Genomic DNA, 12,662 nt, shown 5'->3' on the forward strand with positions numbered 1-12,662 from the left:
TTTCTGGATAGCCGAGGGTTCTTATGATACGAGCCATAAGCTCGTCTGTGATTTACATATCTTTGCCAGCCCCAGGCAACGAACACACTTTGAAGCGAGCAGCACATTTCCTGGTCGGAATATTCTGCTGGCCCCAGAGCACATTTCACAGGCCTAATGGCGCTTTAGGATCAGATGGCTTTGGGCTACCTTTCACCCGTCTCATGAACAGATACTCTGACGATTTGATCGTTCGCGTTAAGCTAGTGACTTAAGCTGGTGGTGACTACGCGAGACGTCCATTTTTGGGGAGCGACCTTTGCTGTCGGTCCTTGATAACTCCGAAAGATAACTCCGATAACTCCGACTTGTTAGAAAGGTTGATAATGTAAAATAAAAAGAATCACAACCGTTCCCAAATCCTTCTAAGCCTACATGCATTCCACAAATACTTTTAGGTTATTATAAAACGCTGCCACTTTCCAAAAATGATGCGCACTATCAATTTCGGTGAAACTGTTCTATGTCATTTTGCAGCTGTAAAGCCAAGTCAAGATAAATATAGAATGTGATGTCCAATTAGCCCACAAAACCGTCGTGTCGAGGACGAACAACATTGAGATACACCAAGTGTATGCAAAGGTCATCTCAAGTTAGGTCACACCAGCTCAAGGCTTGAAAACTGTTCAAAGTGATGTCAGTATATTTTACAGCATAACACCAATCCTGCGATTAAGGTCCAGGTCACCGAACCTCTGTTTTTGTTTTTTTTATTTTTTTGGACGCAAACCACGGCATACCATGACTTGAGTCAGTTTTACGTTGCGGGCACGAAAAGCTGCATATGCACGGCAAAACATGACTTGACCTCACAGGTTTGACATTTCAGCCACAAGACCAATGGGAGAATCACCGGCCTACGAGCGTCATAGACCCACTGTGCCCGCCCCCTCCCCCCCGCCCCCGGGCATAAGGCCCGGCTTTCATACTTGTGGAGCATGGCTGGGGTGACGTGGTCGTTCAAGCAGCAATGTATGTGTCAGTACATAGCGCCCTAGTGCACAGAGTACCGCGGTGCCTACATATGTGAGATACAGCATCTATTCTCAGCCATTGTTTTCAGCTTGTCATGCAGCATTGGGAACAACTCTTTGGTGAGCATAACGCAGTGGATACCTTGGGTAATGACAGATCATCACATATTTCTTTCAGCGAGAGAAAAAATAGACAACGGTAGCAGCTGAATCTGCAGACAATTCGAAATCAGCCAATAAAAAAGAACCCAGCCAATATTCGGAATCAAGAAAATAGATTAGTGAATAGCGGTGATGAGCGCTTGAGCTACACGCCCAGTTAACCGCGCCCTCTGCGCACACGCCCACTGGCCGTAAGGGGGCGTGTGCGCAGGTCCGCGGACCTCCCACATTCGGCCGGGGCGTTCCCGACAACTGGAGCGCTAGCCTCCGGGCATGTGACAATCGGCACGCCTTGTCACGGAACAACGAGACCAGCTCCCCGCGTCACTTCTTACCCGGTTCCAGACGTAGAGCAGCACGCTTATGAGACCGTACACGCTCCACACGGCCAGCAGCCGCCTGTTGCCCGATACCAGCGGGTCACGGACCGTCCAGCCCTGGGCCAGCAGCATCAGCACCAGCATCAGCTGCAGCTGGGGCACACAAGCAGGATGACGTCAAAATCAGCTGTGGCACATCAATGATAGCGGCTTCAGCGCAGCAGATACACCGACTATCAACATGGGCCACGACAGAAACGGAGCGGCTCTGCTACCAACTGCCGCACAGACGCAGTGCGTAAACATCGCGGCGGGGGTGGGGGCTGGCGTCCTGTAAAGGCTTAGGTCGTGCGGCGTCCAGGGACCAGGGCGTCACACGGCAGCGTGGCGCACTGCCAGTGGTGCACCACAGCGGCAATACGATTGTTACGCCTACAGCCCCGTCCACTGCAAGCATAACCGCCATACAGTCCTACTGTATCCGAAAGTGTCACAACTTACAAACCGCAAAAACACGCCACAACGTTTCAGCGATGCGTGCACGGTAGTGCACGGAAAAAGAGCTTCTCGCAGTACCATTCCGAAATATATGACTTTTAAGAGGGTACGCCATTATCTCTGGGCCTAGCAGCCGTGCCCTTAGCCCAAGTGACCACGGCCCGAGCATTATTGCTTATGATGCTACGACGTTGCTTTCGTGGGGTTCTCTAGGACGTTAGGCCCATTCGTGGTGTCGCTGTGGACTATGGACTTGTTCTTTTCACCATGTGGTCTGGCACATGTTGATCGTCCGATGGCTATATCCATATTTGTCTTGCACACGGCGTGGGCGCGGAATGACGGACGCCGCGGCCTGAAGCCCTCATCATCGCCATCCTCAGGCGGAGGCTCCAGGGCACGTGCTTAGCCTGACTTTAGAGGGAAATGGAGGTTCGGAGTCAATGTCTGCTAGCCGTCTGGACCACTCAAGGCTACGGTCATTGGCAACCGCTAATGATCACCTCCAAATGGCACCATGATAATGATGGGTCATTCGACATGCAAAAATGCTGGTGCTGAATGAATACGCCCTCCGTTCCTTGCTTGTGTGACCAGCAAAATCTTGCTCCTACGTCCTAAAGGACATTTCGTTCTTGTAAATCTCATCCGCCTTGACGTGGTTTGCCTTCAGATCATGTCTGTCATTGACAGAATTCCGGTCGGACACTTACAGTTCACGCAAGGGCGATTTTGACCACCGCGGCCTTGAGCTTTGGCAGCATACTGGACCAGTAACCTAGCTATTAATAACCACATTGAGCTCCACTGCTGCCAAGTAACTCCTCTCGGATGACGAGGCCTGCTTCAGCATAAGCAGCGTGAATTATTACGTCCTGCAGGCGGCGCCACACAAGCTGAGTTCAGCATTTATTGACTCCGAACTCACCATCTGCCGTCAGTTTTGTGACGTTGGTCGCATTAACAGAATTATGGTGGAAAGACAAGGAACGCTCTTTCGTCAACATCCCTCACGCTTAGCCAGCACACAACGGCTTCTTAGCTACATGCCCGTCCGCTTAGCAATGAGGGCGGCCTCATTCCCGTTTATTCGTTGCACAATGACGTGTGCTTCAGGCTGGTAGATATACACTAGTTCGTTAAATCCTCGCGTAAATGAAATATTGGTCATGACGGCAGTGCAACCAAGCAGAAGAAGAAGCGCCGTCACACCCCAGCCATCAGCTGAGTGATCATGATCACATGGAGGTCACCTTGACGACCATGGTTAGATTGACCTCATGATCAGACCAGATCAGCTCCTGGTAACCATGATCAGAGCTCACCTAGATAGTCATGGCTAGAAGGAGTTTACCTGAGCGGCAACATCCAGATGGAACTCACCCGAGCGGCCATGTCGAGGCAGTCTCCACCGATGACCTGAGCGGCCATGTTGAGACAGTCTCCACCGATGCTCATCTCACCTGAGCGGCCATGTTGAGACAGTCTCCACCGATGCTTATCTCACCTGAGCGGCCATGTCGAAGCAGTCTCTGCCGATGCTCATCTCACCTGAGCGGCCATGTTGAGACAGTCTCCACCGATGCTCATCTCACCTGAGCGGCCATGTCGAAGCAGTCTCCACCGATGCTCATCTCACCTGAGCGGCCATGTTGAGACAGTCTCCGCCAATGCTGATTGGCTGAATGCCAACGCCGTCGAGCGCCATTTTGACGCTGTGCACGGCCCGCAGCAGCCAGCCGGCCAGGCCAGTGATCAGGGAGGCCGTGAACAGGCGGGTAAGACTGTGCCGTTGCTGTAGCGACGCGTACAGCTGGAACGGCGCCAGCAGCGTGTACAGGCCCATGAAGGCCAGGTGCACCTCCACAGTGTCCTGTGAGACAGACAGACAGGAGGCCACATCCCAGCCAGCTGCTCTCCACACACTGGCGCGGCGGGTGGGGGAGAGTGAGGGTCGCAATGCACGCCGCGTTCCAGCATCTAGTCTTTTGGGCACTGTGACTTCATGGCTATGCAGGCAAATTCGTGACGGAGTGAAATCGCCTCTGGACCGTGCAGATAAAAAGGCACGGCTGCCTGTAGTTGCGGGCCTAATTTCTTGAACCTGGATGTTCTGCGCATATCAAACATCCACCATCCACGTCTGCTACCAAATCTATGTGCCAAGAATACGTCTCTATACCCGTATGACGCCAACCAACAGATATAAGTGAGTTGCACTGGGTGAAAGTCAGCTGTTATCTTGAATTTCCAGGTTTCATCATGTCAAAAAATCCCCCTGTTTGTGTGAGTCGACACAGAAAGTGACGCAAACACAAGATACAGTAGCAACAGGTAGTGACCAACCTGCTCGTCGAAGGAGAACTGATACTCGAGTGGATTCTGGGCACGGTTGTGCGGGTTGCCGTTTACCAGCCAGATGTCGTACTCGATGGTGATTGGCTGCCGCGTGTGACGCCACTCACACGTCTGGGGGTCCCGGTGGCACGCCACCAGGCTGAGGTACCAGAATCTGACGACCCATAAGCGGCGGCGTCATCACCACTGATACCCGGGGATCGACCGGAAGGGGACGGGGCAACCAAAGTGCGAGGTGTTCCTGTGGTGGGAGAACGAAGATGTAGGGACCATATGAATAACAAAATCGGGTCATCGCTCAGCTGCCAACGCTATCTATATCAACGCAACCCGTCCCACTCCTAAGGACGTCACTGCCGAGGTCAATCAAACAGATGAAAATCATTTTCTTCTGGTTTCTGTTATGCAATAAGCGAGCACAAACCGTAGCCAACCCCAATGAGAATCGATTGCACTGAATAGCAATACGGAAGTTAGCAAAAGCAGCTGTGCAAAATGGCCTGTGGTGCCCACACACCAACTATCACTCCATACCACATGAGCAAGCAAAATCCTAAGGCCTAATCACACCTAAGTATGCACCGTAGCCCACTTTTCTACAGACAGCTACCCACACATTCAAATCACTTTAGCCCCCGCGCATGAAGGTTCACTTACCTAGGTTGGTGCACATCCTGGATAGAATAGGTGAACTGGTGTCCAGGAACGACGTTGGCGGGCGCGTCCTCGTCCGGGCAGAGTTCGCCGGCCGCGCACGGCACGCGCCGCAGGAAGTCCTCCTCGCCGTCGTCAAAGCAGCGACTGTCGTACGCCACGCGGCCCAGCTGGGCAAACATGCGGCGGCAGGCGGTGTCGCGGTCAGCCCAGCTGCGGTTCGTGTAGTAGTCGATGAAGAAGGTGCGGTCCAGCACGGCCAGCAGCGCCGGCGCCGGCGCGCCAGACGCCGACGTCACGTTGCCGAAGATGTGGCCCTCGGTGTCGTGCCGATTCGGACTGCGTGTCCGCTGGAAGCCGAACTTGGCCAGGAAGAGGAAGAACGAGTCGGTGCGCCACGTGCCGGTCAGGCGGAGTGCCGAGGCCGGCGCGGCCGCCACCGCCAACACCAGCAGCAGCTGCTGGCTGGAGCATCGCCGGCCGCTGACGGCGTACGGCCTCGTCGGGTGCGGGCCACCGGTGCGCAACGCCTCAGTTCCGCGCCGCGATCCTGCCCCGCCCACGCGGTCTCTGACACTCGCTGTAGGACGCCATGTATGCGCGTTGTACAAGCACAACTACAGGGCAATCTTGGTGTCTCTCAAATGTGCAGATTCTTCTTTTTGCTATTCGATGGAAGCAGGTTAAGCACGAGTGCCAGCCATGTGTCTCGTAACAGTGCGCTGTCTTGCTGGCGTTGAGTTCACGCAAAAAGTTCGCCTAAACGTCCTGAAATAAGGATATTTCATGTCATATACATCATTTCATTGAGAAATAGTGTGTCCCTTTTAAGGTTCATAGCAAGACGTGTAGTCACACTGAGAACGGCACGTGAGTATGTCTTCTGACTGGGCGAAGATATCGATATGAGATAAATGACCTTTAATCGGGTGGGTTATTTTGAGTAAGAAATACTCGAATAAAAAAAATAATACAAAATAAAGGTTGTGATTTAAGGTCCAATTCAGGGTCACATTGGAAGTAAAATGATAAAAGTACGATCCTTGTAATCTGCCGCACCAATAGCTACGTTCGTGCAATATACACTATGAAACCCCGCCGATTGCTTGACGGCAGACTTTCAATCCCGTCAAGCATTGCTTCCAATTTCCGTTGAACTAAAAAAGGCTGAACTGAATCGCGTACAATTCTTTTCAGAATATAGCACATTTGCCCTTGGGTAGTGCTTATCTTTGGTGGTCCCAATTGCAATGTCACGGTGACGTACTCATTGTAAAAGCAGTTCATACCAGAACCTCTGACAGCGGAATCTCATCGCCGATGTTTCATTTAGCACACGGTGGTGTAGATAAATATGTAACTAATTTAGCGCATCCATGTGATGTTGGTCAAGGGCGCTGCCATAAATATCCTGTTGACGACAGATCGTGACGGCCAATAACGTATTTCAGTCGTTATTTGACAAGCTGGTCAGTCTCGCACCAATCATGTCTGTGTTTCAGTTCTATTTGAAGGCTTCGCCACCGCCCACCACAGCCGTGAATTCGTTCAGTTTTACCATGATGCGACCTTGACCTGCCATCCCTAATCTGTGGATATTTCATCAGAGTATGAATGTTAGGTTTACGAGCAAGAACATCTAAATCTGCTTTCTAATGTAAAGGCCCTGGCGAACCGACCAATGAGCTCGGTTGCTGTCTCCGTCACCCTTTTCTTTGGAACGTAAGGAAAGTTTATGACGCACACATTTTTTAACAATAAGGAATATCACCTCGGCCATCAGCATTTGGTGACAGAGCAGCCGCTTCGCCCTCCCGGGATGTGGCACGCTTCGGTTTATTGTCAGTGTCATATGCGCGCCATCCCTTTGTGAAGCAGTGGAGGGATTTCACCAGTACGATAAGCCCCCGGAACTCTTTTCGTGATGACACCTTTGTAACATGTGCTTGTGTTGTCAGACATTGGGACGTAGCAAGCTTCCGTCTCCGCGCAGTCGACTTCGTAAATGTGAAGCCTCCATTTTCTCCTAATTGCTACGTCTCCGGCCTTGAGGTATTTTCTTCGGCTGGTATAGGCTTCAGTTTCGTCATTATTGGGGCTTAAAGATGCACTCAGCTGCTGAGACTATACGACGTCAGCTGTCTTTCACCCTAGCAGGAATGGCGGGCACCACGGAGAATCACACCCCACGGCTTCGACTTCGTGAATTTTAAATGGCTGCCTACAACTCTGTGACCTACAGCAGCTCCACACCACAGCATGTCCACTCTCCGGGGGGGGGGGGGGGGGGGCGCGGGCGGGTGGACGTGCCTCCCATCCTCCAGCACAGGGGGGGGGGGGGCATCCTCCTCCAGCACATAACATAAAGATGCACAATATGCTGGGAGGCATCCCAACAAAACCTTTTGACAGCATCCTGAACTACAAATGCAGTGTCCTGCTATCATATCTCCAGCCCCCAGTCTCCTTCAGCCAGCAAAGCACATGCCCTACATAACACCCCACCCCATTGTGGTGATTGCTTGGCTTCAACACGTGCCAACTCAATGACCCAAGGCCACCATCTAAGCTCTCTACAACTAGCTTCAGCCTGTATCTGCCATCACCAACCTGCTCTGTTTGCAGTTTTTCTCATCATCTAGGACAAATACAACTTTGAGGATGGCAGCAAAAAACCTCCATCAACAAAAAAGCTTATAATGCTCTGGTGCAGCCTGGGCATAAAATGTGGCTGGAGGAGACTAGCAGTCAGAGAGGTGACCATTCATGGTGATTTAGTGGAAAACTCTTAGTTTTTGGTGCAGGAAATCATACAAGTTGTATGACACACATCACAGCACACCATGAACCTGTTTGCTGAGTGCTGGCATGTTGAAGAGGAAGATGCTGACATCCTGTGGCACCAAAGATTCTGTTGTACCTCTGATAGCAAAAACTCCAACATTGCTATGGTGCACACCTTTTGTCTGATGACAGATGCTTGAGATTTGTGTCCGAGTACCTGAGCCAAAACCACCTTATGCTTGAGGTCAACATAAGAAGAGACAATGTTTGACACAAATGTATGCCAATCATCAAGTGATCAGGTAACTGCATCTTGTAGATCGCCACAAAACAGTCATGCTGCAAACAAATTACACACTGATCCACAAATTTGTCAAAAGTATGGTCTTTTCTCCTCCCTATCCAAATGTGTTGGCTTATGGAGCTTCGATTTTTATCACTATAGACACAATTTCAGCCCCGTGAACCTGGTTTGCACCCATTTCATAACTTTTTAGAATTTCAGGATGTTGGATGCCCTATATCAATTGCATGTAGGTGTAATTGTGGTGAAACTTGCCAATTTTTCAGAAAACCACACATTACCAAGGAGCCTGCTATTTACACACTTCAGAAAAATTATAAGCAATCACATTACCTGATACAGAAACTGTTACACAGCCTGATCCATGCCTTCAAGCCTAATCTCAGCATATGTCTGCAAAAAGTGTGACTACCTAGGCCATGCTGGCTAATGAAGCAAGGACCTATATGTGCTGCTAGCACAATCAGCCTGGCCTGCACCTTTCCTTACATTAATAGGATAATTCAATACAGGGATGCTAAAGAATACCTGAGATCAAATCTGAAAAAGGTGTTGCATGCCAAATGTCAAAAAGGTGCCACATGCTCTCTTCAGTTCCAGTCCCAAGATGCATGAGGTCAATATACTTGAACATTAGCCTGGTAAAGCTCCAGACCACATCTTACATTGTTTGTCCTTGTCATTGGGGGCTTTACGACACTCAGCTGCCCAGGCTATATGGCTTCACCTGGCCCTCATCCTGGTAGGAGGGGCAGGTGTCTAATATTCATATATATATATATATATATATATATATATATATATATATATATATATATATATGCATACATATATGGGAATTAGGCATTTGACAAATACAAATTATATAATTGTCTGAAAAGCCTGACAATGGCACCAGTACTGTTCTGAACAAGATATGCCACTAACGAACCTTAGTCGTTTGACATGCCGAAACCGGGACTGCAGGGATCTGAGTCTTTGTCGACATTTGTACCTTACGTTGCGAGAACACATCATGGTCATATTCAAGGAGATATACCGTCATGGTATACACACAACGGCCCCTGACATTGCTATATTAAATTGTTCACCAATTGAAGCTTTGTAAGATATAAGACACCGTAAATAATCCTACAACAGAAACATTTCATGGACAACCTATCTCCTTACCCTCAAAACACAATAATTACGATAACAACGTAACGACGGTGGACACCGGCCAACTTCGGCCCATTAAGCTGTTGGCACGAGACTGACGCGTCAAGGCCGACCCAATGGATCAACCCAACCAAAACACGTCCGTCAATCTACCAGCAGATTTATATCCAATTGCCAGCTGGATATTCCGGGCGGCACAGGCATTATTTTTGTATGTTGATTGTGTTAGAAAATTTATGTGCATCTTGAATGAATATTGTTGGTTTTCCTGTTTAGAAATTCCAGTAAGAATTCTGTGCTCATGTTGCGAAAAAATATTGCGACTAATGCCGCACGGTGTTAATTTTGACACTGACATGACATGTGAGTTTGCGTATGACACACCGTATTTCTTTGTGCTGACAATTTATTTTCAGCCCTATGATTCCCTGATGCAACACGCTTGGAAATCATTATCTCATGGTTCAGCTCATGAAATGTGTGACAAATAGGAGTCAGGTCATCAGGCAAAATAGCACTTTTCCTGGTGAGCGGACAGCTCATAACTCAACCCGAACTGATGGAATCATGAACGGATTCACAATTCAGCTAAAGTTGAACACAGGTCTAGCTAGCGTGTGTTTGTGCGAAAAAGGCTGCATTTTAGTAGTTGTTTACATTTTACGGTGGTTACATCAGACAAGTTGGCATTATTCTGGCATGTTGACTGTGTTCTTAAAAGGTTTTGTTATCTCATGCCTGACATTACAAGACTTTTGCAATAAGATAAGACAAAAAGTTCATTCATCACTTGAAATCCTGGATATTAACTTATCTCTTTTAGTATGTGCATACTAGCAATATATATATATATATATATATATATATATATATATATATATATATATATATCTCGCCTGGCAGTACCGAATTGCTTGGTGGTACCAAAATTGCGGTAGTTTTAAGCTTTTTCGCGAAAAAGTGCTCGAAGCGCTAAAAAATGGTTTCAGATCGTTTTTGTGGTCGGTACTAGTAGGATGGTTTTTCGATGGTGTGTTAACTAGTTATGTTTACGAGTCAGAAGACCGCCTACTCCACACGCACACATGACGGTGGCGGCGCCTGGCGACCGCCGCCGCTCCCCCGCCACCCCGCTGTGTAATCGCTGCGGCGGTCAAGAGGGGACTGGTCACCATCGTGAGACCTGATCCCTTGGCAAAAGTCGCCGGGCCTTGGAGGTGGGCGCGATATCGCTACCCGTGCCCGAGGAATGCTTGTAACTGAGCAGTCCGGTATCGAATACTGTGCAGACCGCCAACAGCCTGCTCAAGGTGCATGCACCTTGAGTGCGTGTTGCGGGATACGTCGCGGGATGCGTCGCGGGATGCGCACAACTTATGGCAATGGGCGTACTTTGCAGTCTTGTTTGACTTTGGACCTCAGATATTGAGTTGGCTTCATCAAGCCAGGTGTTTGCAACATTGCTTACGGCTGGTCGTGTCCTGCATTTGCTTTGCGGAAGCTGCCGTTCTATTTCGCACAGATCTTTCTACGCTCTTTTTATTTGAAGATGTGCCTTTCCATCAGCTGGAATTTTGGTATCACATTAGTGTGATATTTTTTTTGTATCATTCTTATTGTTTTAGTGTCACACCCGAATTTATGATGGCTGTAGCATTATCATACTATTAACTTAGTCAACGTCCAGAAATCGAGTGCGTTATCAGCCGCATCCAAACTGGTATGAATGAAACTACTAGCAAAGCTGCCCTCGCCCGCCAGAAATAGCTGCGTTCCAACGCGGTCGGCGTCAATGGTATGCAGACAGGGGGACGCGGCCCCGGACGCGTCGCGGCACACCCCGCGGCACGCCGCGCACAAAAGACGCCCTCCCTCGTGTGGTGGGCAGGGGTGGCCCGACCCCGACCGGCAAGTCGGACGGCTCCCAGGCGCAAGACCTCTCGATACCTTTAGCGTTTGCACTTAAGAAACGAACTGCCTGCTAGTTCGGACAGCCGGCTTTGCAATGTTGTACAATGCACGCAATTGCACTTGTGTTGAACATAAAACGTTAGATTCATGGGCATATGGGCCCTCCTATGCAGATTGCATATCTATTACCTGCGTGAAAGCCGTTTTCACGTCAAGTTGAATCACTGAAAACTTTTAAAAAGTTCAAAGTGTTTCTAGTGTGTTCTAATATACACTAAACACTCTGACAAAAAAACGGTTTCCATGCAATTTCGCTAGTATGCATAAGCAGACCTTTTGTATCCAACTAAGATTATTTGTGTGTCGAACAAGCCTTTTAATCATGTCAGAGACCTTGCTCATACTAGTAGCACTTGTAGTTTGAGAGGTGTCACACGGTAACTATCATCAATCAGTTGCAAATCCCTCGAAGCTGTGTGCGTGTTATGGATGATTACTCGATATTAAACTCATTAAGGCGTGGTTTGGCAAGAGCAGTGGCGTTTTACGCTGGTGCAAGTCAAGCCCTACAAATGATTTCATTGCGGATGTATAATACTTCGGCATGCAGTCATCGGGAAACAATGGTTTTGAACCGAATCCTACCAATAGCTAATTTCTCACCCTGATATGTTTGTATAACTATACAAGCTAGCATTTGCATGAATTGGCGTTGAAAGCCCCTGTTCTTACGGTGAGTTAGCACTTTATGCATGCCAGTTTCTACTACTAGATTTGGATTGGTCTCGGGCGGGGCGACGCATCCCGTCTCGGGTACAACGTATAGGTTGCGGTATGTTGGGAGGTACGTATCAAGGGTCTGTTTTCGATGTCTTGAAGTCATGTTCGTTGGAAAGATTCTAAGCAAGCGACTGCCTTTGTCTTCTGGCTAAATATGTTTGATGGATCAGAACACCAGTTTGCATTTTCAGACCAGTCATATTCTTATTTACATTCAAACCTAGACCCATTCCATTTTGTTCGAAGTCATTGGAGCTTTATGACGCACCAACAATGGGTGTAGATCAGCGAGTTTTTTTCTGAAAATCCGTCAACGTTAATGTTTGACATGCTGATTGCGGCGTTATAAGTCATCTTCAGCCGCATTCAATTTTAGGACTTCCAGAGATTAGCAAGTAGTTCGGTTATTAAGCCCGGACCCTCACGATGTTATTTAAGTGAATACCACTGGTAGCTATTAGCGCACTGCTTTCCCTTCATGCCACATTAAAAAGATAACTTGAACTAAGTTAATTAAGTTTAAAAAATTACAGCCAGGGACCAAGGGCGCAGCCAGAGCCTTGGCAAGGGGGCACAGGATTGAACAAGTGTCCCCCAAAAAATTCGCCGGATATGACCCATCTATTAATGAGGGCATGTTTTCTAAGACATTACATATACAGACGTATATATATATATATATATATATATATATATATATATATATATATATCACGTTTT

The 12,662-nt window shown here is 48.5% G+C and overlaps 1 protein-coding gene across 1 annotated transcript in view; it reads right to left on the reverse strand.

Moving 5' to 3' along the window:
* The window catches only part of LOC119093383 (integral membrane protein GPR180), a 97,479-nt gene extending 90,913 nt beyond the window's left edge, over positions 1–6,566 (reverse strand). The window contains exons 1-5 of the mRNA XM_037216339.1: positions 6,537–6,566; positions 5,009–5,622; positions 4,340–4,505; positions 3,633–3,866; positions 1,511–1,648 (exon numbers count right to left, since the gene is read on the reverse strand). Coding sequence (XP_037072234.1) covers positions 1,511–1,648; positions 3,633–3,866; positions 4,340–4,505; positions 5,009–5,622; positions 6,537–6,566 — 1,182 coding nt within the window. The remainder of the gene's footprint in view (positions 1–1,510; positions 1,649–3,632; positions 3,867–4,339; positions 4,506–5,008; positions 5,623–6,536) is intronic.
* Positions 6,567–12,662: the final 6,096 nt, after the last annotated feature.

Source organism: Pollicipes pollicipes, unplaced genomic scaffold (genome assembly GCF_011947565.3).
Source record: "Pollicipes pollicipes isolate AB1234 unplaced genomic scaffold, Ppol_2.1 Scaffold_4002;HRSCAF=4701_pilon_pilon_pilon, whole genome shotgun sequence".
Classification (NCBI taxonomy): Eukaryota; Metazoa; Arthropoda; class Thecostraca; order Pollicipedomorpha; family Pollicipedidae; genus Pollicipes; species Pollicipes pollicipes.